The following is a 19,403-nucleotide window of genomic DNA, read 5'->3' as shown; positions in this document are numbered from 1 at the left end:
TTGGCTGATTTCTTTTGATTTTCCCATAATGTCAAGCAAAGAGGCACTGAATTTGAGGGTAGGCCTTGAGAAATACATCCACAGGAACACCTCCAATTGACTCAAATTATGTCAATTAGCCTATCAGAAGCTTCGAAAGCCATAACATAATTTTCTGGAATTTTCCAAGCTGTTTAAAGGCACAGTCAACTTAGTGTATGTAAACTTCTGACCCACTGGAATTGTGATACAGTGAATTATAAGTGAAATAATCTGTCTGTAAACAATTGTTGGAAAAATTACTTGTGTCATGCACAAAGTAATGTCCTAACAGACTTGCCAAAACTATAGTTTGTTAACAAGAAATTTGTGGAGTGTTTGAAAAATGAGTTTTAATGACCCCAACATAAGTGTATGTAAACTTCCGACTTCAACTGTATATACAGGGGGACAATGTGGCTATATACAGGGGAGTCATGCAGTCAACGTGCGGTGGAACAGGTTAGTCGAGGTAATATGTACATGTAGGTAGGGGTAAATTGGGGGGGTGGGTGGGGTCAAGGAAAATAGTCTGGGTAGCTGTTCAGGAATCTTATTGATTGGGGGTAAAAGCTGTGAAGAAGCCTTTTGGACCTAAACTTGGCGCTCTGGTACCACTTGCCGTGCGGTAGCAGAGAGAACAGTTTATGACTAGGGTGGCGGAAGTCTTTGGCAATTTTTAGGGGCATCCTCTGACACCGCCTGGTATAGAGGTCCTGGATGACAGGAAGCTTGGCCCCAGTGATGTACTGGGCCATAAGCACTACCCTCTGTAGTGCCTTGCGGTCGGAAGGCCGAGCAGTTGCCATACCAGGCGGTGATGCAACCAGTCAGGACGCGGTCGGTGGTGCAGCTGTAGAACTTTTTGAGGATCTGAGGACCCATGGCAAATCTTTTCAGTCTCCTGTGGGGAATAGGCATTGTCATGCCCTCTTCACAACTGTCTTGGAGTGTTTGGACACCATTAATATTAGATTCCGTGCACCAGCTGGTAGATTAAAGACAGACAGAAAGTAAACAGCATAGTGGACAACTAGGAGCATTGAAGTGCGAGGCCAAACTTCTCAGCTGTTTTGGTCCTGTGGGTCCCACACACTGACTTGCACGTCTCAAGTCAATTCTGACTCAAGTCCATGCCTCAAATACTGTAAATGATGGAAAACCACATTTCAGACCAATGTAATGCATGATTAGGACCATTGTAATAGGTAAAAGAAAAGAGAATCTTTAAATGCATCATATTTTATTACAATATGGAAATAAGTAAAACATCAAGGGAAGTTAGGAAAAGTTGTCAATGTCTCTCTTCATTTCCTAAAATGAACGAAAGGAAAATTAACAAAGACTTCAAGTCATTCACGTGACTCACACGCACATCAATTAACTAAGCACACATTTCAATGTAGGGAATGTTTTTGGTCTCCATACTCAACGTACTGTATTTCCTACAACAAGTGACGTGAAAGAGTCATAAGTTGTAAGCCACATACCTGTACGAGCTCCGTCTTATCAAAGTTCTTGCGGTATCTGTAGATGCTCTGACACAACAACGCATAGAGCTTCTCCAGCTGATGCACCTCATAACCCTCAGTCTTGGACACAGCTCTTTTGAGCAATTCCTGGACAAGAAATATTACACAAATCACTGTATGAATATAGGATGAATGGTTAAGTGTTGTGGCTGTGACCATGATTGTTTTCTGGACCCATATTTCTGGTCTACAACATTCTGGTTGTAGTTCTGGTACATTGTAAGAAGCATGGCCTGACCTAAAAGACTGGTCAGGAGGATACAGTACCTTGAGTTTGTCGTGGTCCACAACCAGCTGAGGGGTCTTCTGGGTCAGGATCTCCAGGGCCTTGTCCACGTCAATCAACTGCTGTTGCTGCTGCACCAGAGTCCTACTGGCACGGGTCACACGCCTCTCTGTTGGAGGGAAATGCAGGAAGCAATCAGGAAGGTGTGGGGGGGGGGGGGGGGCTGATAAGCTGAAGTCCCCTGCTGGCTGAACAGGCTATTGCTAATGCTAACACAATGTGCAATTGGTGTTGACATGCACATCTCCTAACATGCAAATGAGGTTTCTACTCGAACAGTGGATCTGAAGCATTAAGTGGAGGCATGGTTTCCTATTCTAGACCTTAGAGGTGTCACTTTGAAAAGCGTTCAAACTAAGGCACGGAAGACCATTATAAGCATTTGCACTATTAATGTCGTTTGATATCTACAACCAAGTCAACCTTTCTGCATGCGTTCACTCGCCCTCATGCTGTGGCAAACACATTTACAGTACAACCAAAGGCACTCACTTTTACAGAGTATTTAAATAAGTCAAGAGGTGGGTGTATCCCTTTAACTGATGCGTTGTGCTGAGTTCGAGCTCCAACAGCAGGAGCCCCATAGAACAAAGGTCAGCGAGACTGACTGAACTGTTCCCGTCGGCCAGAAGCAGTAGCTTGCCTCGCTGCCCGTGTCCTGGACCCTAATACAGACCTATGTCCCAGTCCTCCTCCAACATTTCAGGCTCTTTGGTCTTTGCGTGGTGTTTCTCCCCCTGATCTACCTCCTTTGTAGGGGTGTTGTTAACTGGACTTGAGTCATGTTCCACTGGAGGGCTGATGGTGGTCTCCAATGACTGCCACCACTGGACCGGCTTAGACCCCAGATTGGACCTGTGTGAGTCTTCTGTGGGGTCTGGAGCTTGCTGTTGCCAGTCTCCATTGGGGATGGGGGTGGTGGGCTGCTCTAACACAGGTCTCTTCCACATCCTCGGCAGGCTTAGTGGTCTTCTCTGAGGTACACTCCATAGGGGAGTCTCCACAGCCGTTCTCTAGAATAGTCTCCAAAGGCTTAGCTTGTTTCTCTTCACCCTCCTCTATGCGATCCCTCTCATCCTCCTCTACCTCCCCAGAGTTTGTGATCTCCTTGTTGGAAGAAAGGGAAGACGTGGGTTTCTTTTTAATTCTTCTTTATGATGCCGGAGCTCCATTTGCTTTTGGGTCGTGTTTTGGGCCGTTTCTTCTCACGGGCTAGTAAAGTGGTTAAATAAAGAAGGTCATTTAACACGATAGAGAAATGGACAGGCAGAAAGACAGACTTCTCTGTAACCATGAATATCCTATTCCTCTCCTCCCTGGCTCTCAATGTCTGCTCTTCCCTGTCATCGTGGTTTTTTAACTGTTTGGTCTGGTCTGGTCTTCTGACTGGTCCACTCAACTGGAAAGACTCCTCCTCTTCCTCTGGCTACACCTACTTCTGTTCCTGTCCTGATCGTTGGTACGTCCACTTTCTATCACTCGCAACATATCTGGCTGGTATTAGTTTTCTGCCCTTACATTTTGAAACACTACTACTGATAATAACTGCTTATGTACTGTAAATCAAGCAGTAAAAAACCTTTGGTGGTTTCCCAGTGTCTACCATTCAGTGCCTTCAAAAAGTATTCACACCCCTTTACTTTCCCCACATTTTGTTGTGTTACAGCCCGCATTTAAAATTGATTAAATTTAGATTTTTTGTCACTGGCCTACTCACAATACCCCATAATGTCAATGTGGAATTATGTTTTTAGAAATGATAATAAATTAATAAAAAATTAAAACCTGAAATGTCTTGAATCAATAAGTGTTCAACCCATTTGTTATGGCAAGTCTAAATAGGTTCAGGAGTAAAGATTTGCTTAACAAGTCACATAATAAGTTGCACAGACTCATTCTGTGTGCAACAATAGTGGTTAACATGATTTTTGAATGACTACCTCATCTCTGTACCCCACACATATAATTATCTGTAAGGTCCCTAAGGTCGAGCAGTGAATTTCAGACACAGATTCAGCCACAAAGACCAGGGAGTTTTTCCAATGCCTTGCAAAGAAGGGCACCTATTGGTAGATGGGTAAAAAAACAACAAAAAAAACATACATTGAATATCTCTATGACCATGGTGAAGTTATTAATTACACTTTAGATGGTTTATCAATACACCCAGTCAATAAAAAGACACAGGCGGCCTTCCTTACTCAGTTGCCGTAGAGGAAGGAAACCGCCAATTGTGATTTTAAAACAGTTACAGTTTAATAGCTGTGATAGGAGAAAACTGAGAAATGGATCAACAACATAGTAGTTACTCCACAATACCAACCTATTTGACAGAGTGAAAATAAGGAAGCATGAACAGGATAAAAATATTCCAAAACATGCATCCTGTTTGCAACAAGTCACTAAAGTAATACAGCTAAAAGTTTGGCAAAGCAATTAACTTTTTGTCCTGAATACAAAGTGTTATGTTTGGGGCAAATCCAATCCAATACAATACATTACTGAGTTCCCCCCTCCATATTTTCAAGCATAGTTTTGGCTGCATCATGTTATGTGTAAGCTTGTAATCGTTAAGGACTGCAGAGTATTACAGGATAAAAAATAAACTAACTGGAGCTAAGCACAGGCAAAATCCTAGTAGAAAACCTGGTTCAATCTGCTTTCCACCAGACACTGGGAGATTAATTCACCTTTCAGCAGGACAATAACTTAAAACACAAGGCCAAATCTACACTGGAGCTGCTTACCAAGAAGACAGTGAATGTTCCGGAGTGGTCGAGTTACAGTTTTGACTTAAAATCTGAAAAATGGTTGTTTAGCAACGATCAACAAGCAATTTGACAGAGCTTGATGAAATTTGAAAATAATAAAAATGGGCAAATGTTTCACAATCCAGATGTGGAAAGCTCTTAAAAAGACTAACCCAGAAAAATTAACAGCTATAATCGCTGCCAAAGGTGCTTCTACAAAGTATTGACTCAGAGGTGTGAATACTTATTGAAAATGATATATTTCTGCATTTAATTTTCAATACATTTCTAAAAACATGTTTTCACTTTGTCATTATGGGGTATTGTGTGTAGATTGGTGAGAAGTTTATTTAATCCATTTTGAATTCAGGCTGTAATACAACAAAATGTGGAATAAGTCAAGGATGAATACATTCTGAAGGCATGTCATTTCCACTGGATGTTCCTCTGCTCTGTAACAAATAACCTACCAATAAACAGTTAAGAAGTAGAATGGTGAGACTTACGTGCGGGCCGTGGGGTGTTGGCAGTGAACGGGGTGCTGGCGTCTTTGCCAGTGTTACCACCTGGCCTCTTGGACTCTGCGAACCCTTCCTCTCTGGGCAAGGTCTGGTAGTAAGAGGGGGCGAACTTTGATGACGTGCACCCTGTTAGCAGACATTAACATGTTATTCGCTTTGTCAATGAAAACTAAGATGTTTCTGGGAAAATAAGAGAGGGTTCATCTCATCATTGGACAAATAGTTCAAGAAGCTGACACTAGACACTGAAACAATAACTAGCTGAACTCGTCTGGAGAGTGGTTGGTCACACTTTATTTGAATACTATCAACAAACGATCTGTTGATAAGCAACTGCTTGCTAAGGCTACGGTTGGGTTTAGGTTTAGAATAAGGGTTAGGAGATAGTTAGTTGAAATGTTACTGATAGTCCATCTGTAGATGCTCTACAGATGGACTATCTAAATAAAGTGTTACCTAGATGTTACTACTGTAGCTTTTAAATCCCAGCAATACGGCAACGTTATTACCTCTCTTGTTGCGTGACTCTCTGATCTGCTCACAGATCCTGTTAAAGTCCTCGTCCAGTTCGTCACGGATGATGGCGTGGGTCGTGTCCTTCAGGGCACAAGCCCGGTGACGAATCTGACGATCTGGAAACACAAAGAGAGAGAGAGAGACATTGATGACAAAGGTACATCGGTAGGGGGCCTTGTCATCCACGGGGCCGACTAACTGCAGCGGAACAACGAGAAGGGAGATTGCTACATTAGTTTTTGTTAGTTTACTCAATGGAGTAAGATAAGCTTGGTCCCAGATCTGTTTGTAATGTCTTGCCAACTCCTCCGGTCATTGGCAAGACAGCGGAAATCAGATCTGGAACCAGGCTAGAATTACATTTCAGTTATCATTTAATAATAATAGCAGCATTCAGTTGAATGAGCTGGAGATGATTGTAGGTATACCAGATGGGTCGCTGTCAGGGTTGTACTCCAGGGCGTTCTTCCAGATCAGGTCCACGTCGTTGACAAACTCCCTGACGGTCACGTACTTGTGGAGGTCGACCTTGGACAGTACAGTGGAGAGGTCCATGGGATGCCTGATCACCTTAATATAGTCAGGAACCTGGTGAGAGAAGAACACAAACCATTGATAAGATGGGGGACACAATACCACTCTGATAGGTTGTTTTGGATGAGCGTGTCGGTAAAGGAGAGAGGCTACAGATCTGAGGTGATAACAGTGCAGCCCAAGGAACCACAGCTCACTTAGACTGTATGTACTTGTATTCAGACTCGCTAGTTTAGTATTGACTAAGTTTGGGCCATTCAACTTACATTAGAGTAAAAGTAATCTTGACTATTTGCATTTATTTATTTTACCAGGTAAGTTCACTGAGAACATATTCTCATTTAAAGCAACGACCTGGGGAATAGTTACAGGGGGGGGGGGTGAATGAGCCAATTGGAAGCTGGGGATGATGATGGCCATGATGGAATGAGGGCCAGATTGAGATGTTTTCCAGGACACCGGGGTTAACACCCCTATTCTTACAATAAGTACCATGGGATCTTTAGTGACCACAGAGAGTCAGGCCACCAATTTAACGCCCCATCCGAAAGATGGCACCCTACACAGGGCAATGTCCCCTGGACTACAACACCCTATCTTCCTTCCTTGTTCCGCTCTCTTTTTCGGTGTTCTCTCCCTACCTCTTCGATGTCCACAGGCTTAGTGAAGGCCTTGAAGCGCTTGTCCTGGGAGAGGCGCTCGGTGACGTTGCGCAGGAACAGCCTCAGCTCCCTGAGTGTGTCCTCTTCCTGCTCCTCCAGACGCAGACGCTCCCTCTCACTCATCTGCCTGGGGGGAGGAGGAGGGGCAAGGGGGAGCACCTCCATGGCATGCATCACTGAGGTGGGGGAGGCAGAGCGGGTAAAGGAGGAGGAGGGCTCAAATGGAGATGGGACACAAACAGCAATTATACCAAGTGATTATCAAAAGGTATACGTGTATTGTACTTACAGGCTTTCTTCTTGGAAGCAGGTGCCCTGGCAGCCTGGCTAAGGATGAGATTCTCAAAGAACTTCCTTCTCTCCTGCTGGGTGGGAATTTGGATAGAGTGCACTTCTCCATACTCCAACCGGAACAGAGTCTGGATCTGCGAGAGACAAATTGTTGAATAGTTACCTCAGTGACCATTTAGGGCCTTCACCTCTACAAAGAGTATTAACTGAATGTAAAAAAATAAATATATTTTTTTTTAATGGGTTGAGTAGCCCAGTAAGGTACACATACCACTCCTCTACAGTACTTGTGATGTATGGTGGGGAAGGCCCAGGTAAGACCTACCTCGTCGGCCAAGTCGTGGTGAGCTACGTTGCTGGTGGCCAGCAGCATGATGGGGGAGAAGGAGGGGATGTCCTGCAACAGGCTGAGGAAGGTGGCCTTGAGGGCCAGGCCAACCGTGTCCCACCACTGCTGGATGTGGGGGATGTACAGGATGCTGGGGGAGGTCCGCTTGGCCTCGCAGAACACCTGGGGCAGGCAGGGCGAGAGGTCACCGACACTATCACTCACCAACCAATCTTGCTGCACTTGACTTAGTAATTATGTGCTTGATGGAGTTAGCCTTTCTACATTGAAGTCAACTCTGGGGCTATAGTTCTCTGCACCACAAATGAGAGGAGCATGTTAACATTTCACTTCTAAAAGACTACATTCGGTTCAGCCAGTACCTGAGCACAGGCCTCCTCGGGGGAGGTGCAGCTGACTCCAAACAGCACGGCCATGTCCAGGGTGTAGACGGTGAACTTCTCCAGGGCGTGGAGCACGGCGGGGGCCAGGTGGGAGCTCTGACCCGCCCCGGGACGCCCAGCCAGCAGCAGCCTGGGCCGGTAGGTGGTGGGGTGGCAGGTCGCACTCCTGGAACAGGAGGCGAGAGGTGAAGCGAATGGAGACTCCGGGATGTGATTATGAACGGAAACAACGAGAATAGGGGGTTTATTTAAGGTTAAAATGTATCTACGTCTTATAGGTAGGCTATACCTTACCTGGCAAAATGGAGGAAGCTCCCTTTGGTGGTGGTCTGTTTGGTGATGGAATTATTGGATGAGGGGCCCTCATCCCCACTGTACATGAGGTCATCCTCCAGAATGCTGGCTGTCAGATCTGACCAAAGGAAAAAGTTGATTGAGAAGTTGCATCAACTGAACTTAACCAACAATCCACTCTAACAGTGACCTAGCCTGGTCCCACATCTGTTTGTGCTGTATAGCCAACATTGGCATGACAATGACCATAGGAGTCGGCAAGACAGCACAAAATAACGACCGTGACTGTTCTCAGACCAAACTGAACCGCGACCCGGACCCACCTGTGTCCCTCTTCCTCTTGAGGCCCTGCTCGGCGTGGGGGAAGACCTTCTGCAGTGCATCCAGCACGTTGGTGAGTTCGTTGCCCAGCAGGGGCGTGACCACGGGGGTCAGGGCCTTGGCAGGGGACGACACGGCCCTCTGGGAGGCTGGCACCATCTTCCTCACGGCGGCCACAAAGTCCTGACTGTTGATGTTGATGGAGCCCACATCCAGCAGGAGCTTCTGGGACGTGCTGTAGATCTGGGGGTAACGGCGGCGCAGCGCGCAGAGGGCCGCCTCGGCGCACACCGCCTTGATGTCGGCGCCGCAGTAGCCTGGGGTACAGAGGGGGAAGACGTTGCGGTTAATACGTGGCATGTGTAGGATTGACTGTGGAACTGTGTTAAATCGATAGATGAATTGTGGTGAATATTATGAGACAACAAAATTACATAGTCCTTTTTGTTCTTACAATTAGTGTGAAATTTTGACTTCCCCAACGCTAGAGTTGATTTGGTATACATTAATCACCTACCGACACATTTATCAGCCAACTCTTCCAGGAAAGGATCGGAGGGTGTAGGATTCCACTGTCTGGTGTGAATCTTTAGGATATCTTTCCGGGACTGAAGTTGGAGAAAGAAATTAAAAGGTAAAGCACACAAATGAAACATAAATGCACGTAGGTCTCTGATTTCAGTGGAAGAGTCGGATAAACATTGGAGTTACACATGCACACATATCAACTCAAGTGATGATTCTCCCCCCCCCCCCCCCAACCCACCCACCGGGGATCAGTCTTACCTCGCGATCAGGGAGGCCAAAGAGGAACTCCCTGTCGAAGCGTCCGGGGCGTCTGAGGGCGGGGTCGATGGAGTCCAGTCGGTTGGTGGCTCCGATCACCACCACCTCTCCTCGGCTATCCAGGCCATCCATCAGGGCCAGCAGGGTGGACACGATGGAACTGCAGGAAGGAACCACAAGGGGGGAGTACACAATGTTGCATGCCGGTGCAATCAAGGGTAAGTCTCTGTAAGTAGTGACTTCACTGGTGTGAAATGAGAATGGCTGAAATGTCTCACCTGTGTATCTGGTCTTGGCGACTGGAGCGCACCGGAGCCAGCCCATCAATTTCATCAAAGAAGATAATGGCTGGCCGCATCTGGTAGGCCTGTGGGTACAAATAGTGAGTCTTGCGGTCAGTGCAAGTACATCCCTATTTAATAGGCATTACCCTAAAACACTGTATAGCCAGCCACCCTTGCATTTCACTTTGCAGAGTTACAACAAGAGACCAATAGTGACTTGAGCAGGAAATTCTGATAGACCATTGAGTCTAGTATTTGCCTCACAAAAACTGAATGCACTGATAATTACATGAATGATCTCCAGTGTGTTGTATGAGGAAATGTACTTTACTTGGTCAAAGAGCAGCCTGAGCTGGCGTTCCGACTCGCCCACCCACTTGCTCAAGCAGTCGGCCCCCTTCCTCATGAAGAAGGCCACCTTCCTGTCCCCCTGGCTGCACTCGTTGGCCAGCGCTCTGGCCACCAGGGTCTTCCCCGTACCCGGGGGACCATAGAACAGGCAGCCCCTGCAATAGACAACAGGGATTGTCTTAGAATGGATCCTTGCAAAGGACACAACTGATCCAAGAGCCAATTAAATGAGTGGATAAGGCTGTGATTAGGATTGGGGGTGGGGCTTAAATCCATTGACAGGATCCATTCTAGTTGCTCACCCAAGTAAGTTCCTCATCGAGTCATAAGCTATTTCCTATGTCATTATTGTCAGCTATCCAAGATAATGTAAATCAACTGCTAGTTACCCAATAAAGTATGTTAGCTTTTCAACCCTAAAACAAGTGCTCACCTTGGGGGCTGGATCTTGAATTTCTCAAACACCTCTGGGTAGAGCAGAGGGAAGACTACCATCTCTTTCAGGGCGGAGATGTGGCTTGTCAGACCGCCAACGCTGTCAAAGCGCACCTTGAGGGAAGAGAGAGGGTTGGTACATTACACAGAAGAAGCAGGCAGTTCTTTTAAAGACCATAGCATGTAGGCAAACCAACTTTGAGATATATATACAAAAAAAAAATAGCTTAAAATCACTTCACATTTAAATTCAGCTGACTGTGATGTTAGAACGTACCGACTGGTCAATCGCCATGGGGTCGACATCCGCCAGGCTCGCACCCATCTTCATTCTGTCCTTATGGATTCCCAAAATGTCCTCTTTGCGCAAATTCAGAGGCAGACACCTGAGAGGGATCCCAAAATTTGCGGTTTTGGCAAGCTTATTCTGAACAAAAGCTCAAAACCGCACCGGATTCCGCTGGTGTAAAATATTAGACTGAGATTTTATTTAAAAATCCAGATATTAATGTTGTTCCTTGTGTTAGTCTCATATAGGAGAAACTCATGAGCTAGATCATGTGTTCACTCCAAAAGGTCTGGCTCCCAATGAACCTATTACTAGAAAACCATGCTGGAACCTTCGTCTATTATTACATCATCGACGACCACCACTCATGTTGTCATAGACACAGTTCAAAAAACATTCAAGAGTGGGGAATCATTGGTCTGCTCAGGCCCTTTTTTCTAGCATGTTCATTATCCTTTAAATAGGATTGAATCGTGTCGAATATAATATGTGATGTCAAATAACAGATGATCAGTATAAAAATTATGTAATATGTAACAAAACATTGTTTCATCCTTTCTGTAGTACCAATTTCTAGCGGAGATGTCATCTGTGAACTAAATTAAACATTTTACCATTATAGGGACAAGTAAAACTGTTAAAGTGTATCAAACTGATGACATGTTAACTGACCTGTTCTTGGCTTCTTGCTCTGCGTCTTCCTCGTCAGAGGAGTCGTCCTCATCAGAGGAGCTGGCTTCCTGGGTGTGCCAAGCATGCCTTCTCCTGTGGGTCAAACCAAACCGTAAGGAGACAAAGAAAGGACAAACTTCTTCACGGTGCTCCTCTCTTCCCAAGCCGTCAGTCCCCAATAGCAAATGTGAGACCTAAGTTGTTTAAATTGTGCCAAAGACTCACCTGCCTATGGACCCATTCCTGTTGTTTGAAACAGTGAAACAAAAAAAGAGATGAAAAACATTAAAAGTAATCTATATTCACAACGTCCTACAAGAGCAGCCCTTAGACAACAACCAGAACCATCAAGGACCCAACACATGAAACACAGCCTTATTGGACCCTACACTACCGGTCAAAAGATTTAGAACTACTCATTCAAGGGTTTTTCTTTATTTTTACTATTTTGTACATTGTAGAATAATAGTGAAGACATCAAATCTATGAAATAACACATATGGAATCATGTAGTAACCAAAACAATTATTAAACATATCAAAATATATTATATATATATATATATATATATATATATATATTATGCAATAATATTATATATTATGCAATTTCTGAGAGTGGTAACTCTAATGAACTTATACTCTGCAGCAGAGGCAACTCTGGGTCTTCCATTCCTGTGACGGTCCTCATGAGAGCCAGTTTCGTCATAGCACTTGATGGTTTTTGCTTTAAAATAATGATGGACTGTCGTCTCTCTTTGCTTATTTGAGCTGTTCTTGCCATAATAATGACTTTTGTCTTTTACCAAATAGGGGTGTATTCTGTACACCCCTACCTTGTCACAACACAACTGATTGGCTCAAACGCATTAAGAAGGAAAGAAATTCCACAAATTAACTTTTAAGAAGGCACACCTGTTAATTGAAATGCATTCCAGGTGACTACCTCATGAAGCTGGTTAAGGGGATGTCAAGAGTGTGCAAAGCTGTCATCAAGGCAAGGCGTGGCTATTTGAAGAATCTGTTTTTGTTTAACATGTTTTTCGTTACTACATGATTCCATATGTGTTTTTTCATAGTTTTGATGTCTTCACTATTATTCTACAATGTAGAAAATAGTAAAAATAAAGAAAAACCATTGAATGAGTAGGTGTTCTAAAACTTTTGACCGGTAGTGTACAATATATTTTGGTTGAAACAGATTTTGATCTTAAAAAAAGAACACAATAAAACCAATGTAATATACATATGGACTAAGACTATTGGTAAAGTGCCAGTGAAGTAGAATACTGTGGGAGGGTGAGCAACAGTGGAGACCTGCCACTCCTTCGGCTGGTGGTGTGGGCACTCCTGGGCACTGAGGCACTGATGCGGTAGCTCCCTCTAGTGGAAGATGCCTGACGGTCGAAAAACATGGGCGGCTGTTTCCTGGATTCTACAGATGAAACAGTGAGAGGAGTAACATCATGATAAACACTGATCTCCCTGCCCATAGTCAAGCACTTCAGAGTAGGAGTGTTGATCTAGGCTCAGTTTTGCTTTCTAGATCAGAATATTGTTTGTGGAGATTTGCTCTGATGAAGGTCGACGTTAAACAACGTTAAAAAAAGGATTTCATCACATTTTAAATTATTACTAAATTACACTTCTCAAAAGGCACCGAATTGGTGAAACTACGCTAATTTACAGAGAACATTTCTCAGAAGGCTCTAGTTCAGTGAAGAGTAATAAGTTGGGATGTGCTTTTTACGGGATTCAAATGTAAAAAGGACCAACCATCCAGTGGCGCATGGTAGCGAACCACCGCGTTTTTCTGTCGAGGTTCATAGCGCTTGCTGTTATCGTCGTTTTCATCATCCTCATCATCGTCGTCATCATCGTCGTCAGAGTACTCTGGAAATAGGTATCGGACCAAAAGTTAATGAATTCATGTTTAGAGAGTTATGGTCAAAAATACTGTAACTTTCCCCTAAACTACAATAGAAACATACCTTCAGCTTCTTGTTTGGAAACAGTTTTTACTGTTGGAGAGTCGGTAGTCTTCTTTCGCTGGGCTTTAGAATACATCCTCTGCAATTAAACATTTTTAAATAAAAACTTCATAGATACAACAGGTATGGTATAGTTATGTCCTTCTTTCAATGACCGGTATGACACAATGGTACCTATTTCAGTGAGACTTCAAATCTCATTTCTCAAGGCTCTAAACAAGGGATAACTGTGTGAAATTCTAATTAATCTATTACTACTCCGGCTTCTTGAAATACGGTGGCCACTGATAAACCCTTTATAAGTCATCTGCTGGTGAATGAGGCAACAACATGACAATAGTGTGATTACTTTCCCCAAAACCACAGCACAGAGAGGGGACTGCTGAGGGCAGAGAGAGAGAGAGAGAGGTGGTGGACCACAGATGGGTGCAACACCCTTACAATGGCCTGATAAGAGATTGTGTGCAGTAGCAGAAGATATAGAACCTGGAAACAGTGGCCAGTTATTATGTAAACATTTCTACAGTGCAACAAGCCCTTGTGTTTGGGTAGAGTTAGTGTGGGTCTTCAATGTCAATGAATGGTTTCTTATTGTTTGCTAATTATACGCTGTACTGTATGTCATCCCTGCCTTTTTGGATGGCTGAATGACAAAATTATATTTCACGGGATGGAAAAAGCCTCACTGATTGTTTTGAGTTTTTCAAGTGGCGGCACATCTTCATGTCATCAATCTTGTGGAGGACCGCCTCAGCAGTACTATGGAGAAAAACAAGTGACGATATAAAAACTTCTGATGGTATCCTTCTTTAGCATGACTTCATGGAGGTTTTGGGTCCCAATGCAATAAGCATTCATTGTGTACTTGTTATTTTGGGGAAAAAGCAGAGGAATTTGTAATATGCCTATAATAACCCACGTCTGACATCTGTAATAACCCAAATAGTCCCTGTATTAGGACTATCCCCCATGTTACACACTCTACTGGGGAAGTAAACAAGAGACTAGGGAGCAAGTACACACGGGGGGAATCAGGATTTTGTGGTGATGCTCCTTACTTAGTGATGAGGCAGTCGTAGATCATGGACTGTTGGTCCCTGGTGGTTCTGGTGCTGCGTCGCACAACCCCCTGGGATCCTCCTGGTCTAGGAGACCCCTCTGGAACAGCTATTCAAAACACAATTCATACCTTATTCACAATTCCATGTAGGTGAATGAGTGTGAATGAGAATGATTGTTTTTAAAGGAGTCAATTGTGGGACATCCTCTTAAAAAAAGAAAAATAGTTGTGTTTTTTATGACATGTCTAAATAGGTGAATTGTTGTATTCTAGGAACGACCTAGATTGTGTTTGCATCATAATATGAAACATGCTTTAAGCTCACCAGTTTGGTCATCTTCACTGGCCCCATTGACCTGAAACCTGGGCGATTTCCTGGGAAGGAATCAAAAATAACATTGAAAAAAAATGACCTTAAAATGTCAGAAGAATTCTTGATGGTATCGGAATCAAAGTGCTCTGTAGGACTAGCCTGGGTACCAGTCTGTTTAGCTAACATTCCACCCCAGCAATGACATGGAGTATGCCTACAGGGAGTGGAAAGTTACCTAAACAGACTGGTACCCAGGCTACTGTAAGACTGCAGACAAAGACGCATCTTGACTTTATATCTGGCTTAGGGATAGAAACATTAGCCTACCATGCCGAAATGTTTATGCAGTGCATTCGGCAAGTATTTCAGACCCCTTGACTTTTTCCACATTTTCTTACGTTACAGCCTTATTCTAAAATGGATTAAATAAGAAATTTTCCTCATCAATCTACACACAATACCCCATAATGAAAAAGCAAAAACAGGCTAATTGAATATAATATTTACATAACTATTCAGACCCTTTATTAAAGCACCTTTGGCAGCAATTACAGCCTTGAGTCTTCTTGTGTATGACATGCTTGGCACACCTGTATTTGCGGAATTTCTCACATTCTTCTCTGCAGATCCTCAAGCTCTGTCAGGTTGGATGGGAAGCGTCGCTGCACGGCTATTTTCAGGTCTCTCCAGAGATGTTCGATCGGGTTCAAGTCTGGGCTCTGGCTGGGCCACTAAAGGACATACAAAGACTTGCCCCAATGCTACTCCTGCGTTGTCTTGGCTGTGTGCTTAGGTTCGTTGTCCTATTGGAAGGTGAACCTTCTCCACAGTCTGCGGTCCTGAGCGCTCTTGAGCAGGTTTTCATCAAGGATCTGTACTTTACGCCGTTCATCTTTCCCTCGATCCTGACTAGTCTCTGTCGCTGCCGCTGAAAAACATCCCCACAGCATGATGCTGCCACCACCATGTTTCACTGTAGGGATGGTGACAGGTTTCCTCCAGTCATGCTTGGCATTCATGCCAAAGAGTTCAATCTTGGTTTCATCAGACCAGAGAATCTGGTTTCTCATGGTCTGAGAGTCCTTTAGATACCTTTTGGCAAAATCCTAGCGGGCTGTCATATGCCTTTTAATGAGGATTGGCTTCCGTCGGGCCACTCTACCATAAAAGCCTGATTGGTGGAGTGTTGCAGAGATGGTTGTCCTTCTGAAGAGGAGATAGAACTCTGTCAGAGTGACCATCGGGTTCTTGGTCACCTCCCTGACCAAGGCCCTTCTTCCACGATTGCTCAGTTTGGTCAGATGGTCAGCTCTGGAAACAGTCTTGGTGGTTCCAAACTTCTCCATTTAAGAATGATGAGACCACTGTGTTCTTGGGAACCTTCAATGCTGCAGACATTTTTTTGTACCCTTCCCCAGATCTGTGCCGCCACACAATCCTGTCTCGGCGCTCAACGGACAATTCCTTTGACCTAATGGCTTGGTTTTTGCTCTGACATGCACTGTCAACTGTGGGGCCTTATATAGACAGGTGTGTACCTTTCCAAATCATGTCCAATCAATTGACTTTACCACAGGTGGACACCAATCAAGTTGTAGAAACATCTCAAGGATGATCAATGGAAACAGGATGCACCGGTGCTCAAATATGTAAATAAGGTATTTCAGTTTATTTTTAATACATTTGAAAAAAATTCTACAAACCTGTTATTGCTTTCTCATTATGGGGTATTGTGTGTAGAGTGCTGAGGAAAATGTTTTATTTAATCCATTTTAGAATAAGGCTGTAACATAACTAAATGTGGAAAAAATGAAGGGGTCTGAATACTTTCCGAATGCACTGTGTACAAAGAACAAAAATATAAAAAACGCAACATGCAACAATTTCCACGATTTTACTGAGTTACAGTTCATATGGATATCAGTCATTTGAAATAAATAAATTAGGCCCTAATCTATGTATTTCACGACTGGGACAGATACCTTAAAAAGATACCTTAAAAAAAAAGGTGTGACCACCATTTGCCTGTGGAATGCTGTCTCACTCCTCTTCAATGGCTGTCGAAGTTGCTGGATATTGGTGGGAACTGGAAGACGCTGTCGTACACGTCGATCCAGAGTATCCCAAACATGCTCAACTGGTGACATGTCTGGAGAGTATGCAGGGCATGGAAGAACTGGGACATTTTCAGCTTCCAGTAATTGTGTACACATCCTTGCAACATGGGACAGTGTATTTTCGTGTTGAAACATGAGGTGATAGCGGCGGATGAAAGGCACGACAATGGGTCTCAGGATCTCGTCAAGGTATTTCTGTACATTCAAATTTCCATCGATAAAATGCAATTGTGTTCGTTGTCCGTTACTTATGCCTGCCCATACCATAATCTCACCGCCACCATGGGGCTGTTCACAACGTTGACATCAGCAAACTGCTCGCCCACACAACGCCAAAAACCGGGGTTCATCCGTGAAGAGCACACTTCTCCAGTGTGCCAGTGGCCATCGAAGGTGAGCATTTTCCCACTGAAGTCGGTTACGGTGCCGAACTGCAGCCAGGTCAAGACCCTGGTGAGGACAACGAGCATACAGATGAGCTTCCCTGGGATGGTTTCTGACAGTTCGCAGAGCAATTCTTTGGTTGTGCAAACCCAGTTTCATCAGCTGTTCGCGTGGCTGGTCACAGACCATCCCGCAGGTGAAGATCCCGGATATGGAGGTCCTGGGCTGGCGTGGTTATACATGGTCTGCGTTTGTGAGGCCGGTTGGATGTACTGCCAAATTCTCTAAAACGACGTTGGAGGCAGCGTATGGTAGAGAAATTAACATTAAATTCTCTGGCAACAAATCTGTTGGGCATTCCTGCAGTTAGCCTGGCAATTGAACACTCCTCAAAACTTGAGACATCTGTGGCATTGTGTTATGTGACAAAACTGCACATTTTAGAGTGGCCTTTTATTGTCCCCAGCACAAGGTGCGCCTGTGTAATGATCATGCTGTTTAATCAGCTTCTTGATATGCCACACCTGTCAGATGGATGGATTATCTTGGCAAAAGATAAATGCTCACTAACAGGGATGTAAACAAAATTGAGCACCAAATTTGAGAGAAATAAGCTTTTTGTGCTTATGGAAAATGTCTGAGATCTTTTATTTCAGCTCTTGAAACATGGGACCAACACTTTACATGATGTGTTTATATTTTTGTTCAGTATACATCCCTAATTTTTAACTCATGAGTGCTCTGACTTGCCTTGTTATCTTTCTGACAGGTCTCCCATTATCTGGTGTTTGTCCATTTAGCTCTTCCAAGGAGATAATATGCCGATCGTTCTCACCAACATATCCCTGAGAAAGAGAACAGCAGACCTCAAATTAAAATAAAATAAATATTGGTCAACCTTGAAGCCACTGACAATCAATTGTCTTACATCTGTTGAATATAAGTGGTTTGTTGCGACAAAGTTTAGAAATGTACAACAATTATCTGCATAGCTAACTACAATTAATCTTTTTTTTTTTTTTTAATCGGTGACATTATTTGCAGATTTTGCAAAGAGACGAGATGACTGACAGTTTTCAAATGAGGACACTAGAAGAAGAAAAAAAACATTTTTTCCCACCACTCACTGTCAACTGTTCAACTCACCTTAGTCAAGCGTGCGGACTTCCTCGGTAAATTCTGCGGGGATTGAAAATCGGCGTCTGGTTGTGAAGACTTTTGGTTTGTTGATTGGTCTGCGTCCGAAATTCTACGTATTATCACCATTGTGTTAAATTAAGTGCGCGTTTATAGAGTATAATAGCTAATACTACGGTCAATTATTCACAAGTGCAATGTTAACAATGGTATGCATCGATCTATCTCCATATAATTGCGAATTGTGAACGAGGTCCTAGCAAACCTGAGCTGTCAAAACTACTTCTGTATAAATTCAAAAGACAGCATTCTGGCGCAACCTACGTCACAGATCGTATGCTGGCATCGTTCGTTTTACATCTCCCGGAGCGGCAAGATTAGTTTATCATGAATCCCTATTAACTATGGCACACGCAGCAGCTACTTTTCCTGGGGTCCACATAAAACGTACAAAAACATGAGAAAGTACGGAACAGCTATAGACAAGGACATTGCCTACATACATACACTACCGTTCAAAAGTTTGGGGTCACTTAGAAATGTCCTTGTTTTTTAAAGAAAAGCACATTAACATTAATGTCTACACTGTAAATGATTATTGCAGCTGGAAAAGGCTGATTTTTGTATGGAATATCTACATAAGTGTACAGAGGCCCATTATCAGCAACCATCACTCCTGTGTTCCAATGGCACGTTGTTAGCTAATCCAAGTTTAATTTTAAAAGGCTAATTGATCATTAGAAAACCCAATTATGTTAGCACAGCTGAAAACGGTTGTCCTTATTAAAGAAGCAATACAACTGGCCTTCTTTAGACTAGTTGAGTATCTGTAGCATCAACATTTGTGGGTTCGATTACAGACTCAAACCATTCGACACGAAAGTAGATCTGTTTAAATTCTTTCACAAGATTAAATTTAAGCATGTGTTTTCGCAAAACACTGATTCGGGCCTAGTAACACATCAAAGAACTGGCACCCATTTTAAGCCCAAAAGCAAATTCTGTCCCATTGTTAACAACTCCTCGATTAATACCTATTGTAGGTTAGTCGAACAAGAAGCCATGTCAGTATATACGAGACAAACAAACCATATTCAGAAGAATCTCACTAGAACAGAAGAACTGGCA

General features: G+C 43.6%; 1 protein-coding gene across 1 annotated transcript; it reads right to left on the bottom strand.

Moving 5' to 3' along the window:
* Nucleotides 1-571: 571 nt before the first annotated feature.
* Nucleotides 572-18,932, bottom strand: LOC129819770 (ATPase family AAA domain-containing protein 2-like). Its single transcript, XM_055876339.1, has 28 exons — nt 18,285-18,932; nt 17,889-17,983; nt 14,650-14,699; nt 14,323-14,422; nt 13,951-14,023; nt 13,265-13,343; nt 13,050-13,166; nt 12,591-12,708; nt 11,500-11,517; nt 11,275-11,367; nt 10,591-10,699; nt 10,312-10,427; nt 9,859-10,033; nt 9,522-9,610; nt 9,244-9,403; nt 8,975-9,065; nt 8,460-8,774; nt 8,137-8,254; nt 7,822-8,008; nt 7,436-7,621; nt 7,109-7,244; nt 6,799-6,995; nt 6,052-6,211; nt 5,617-5,739; nt 5,093-5,233; nt 1,818-1,945; nt 1,509-1,637; nt 572-1,332 (listed from the first exon to the last, which is right to left on the bottom strand). Exons 1-28 carry the CDS (start codon nt 18,402-18,404, stop codon nt 1,300-1,302), a joined length of 3,456 nt encoding a protein of 1,151 aa, XP_055732314.1. The 5' UTR covers nt 18,405-18,932; the 3' UTR covers nt 572-1,299.
* Between the last annotated feature and the right edge of the window lie 471 nt (nt 18,933-19,403).

This window comes from Salvelinus fontinalis, chromosome 22 (genome assembly GCF_029448725.1).
Source record: "Salvelinus fontinalis isolate EN_2023a chromosome 22, ASM2944872v1, whole genome shotgun sequence".
NCBI classification, from domain to species: domain Eukaryota; kingdom Metazoa; phylum Chordata; class Actinopteri; order Salmoniformes; family Salmonidae; genus Salvelinus; species Salvelinus fontinalis.
This window is presented reverse-complemented; position numbering and strand designations above follow the sequence as displayed.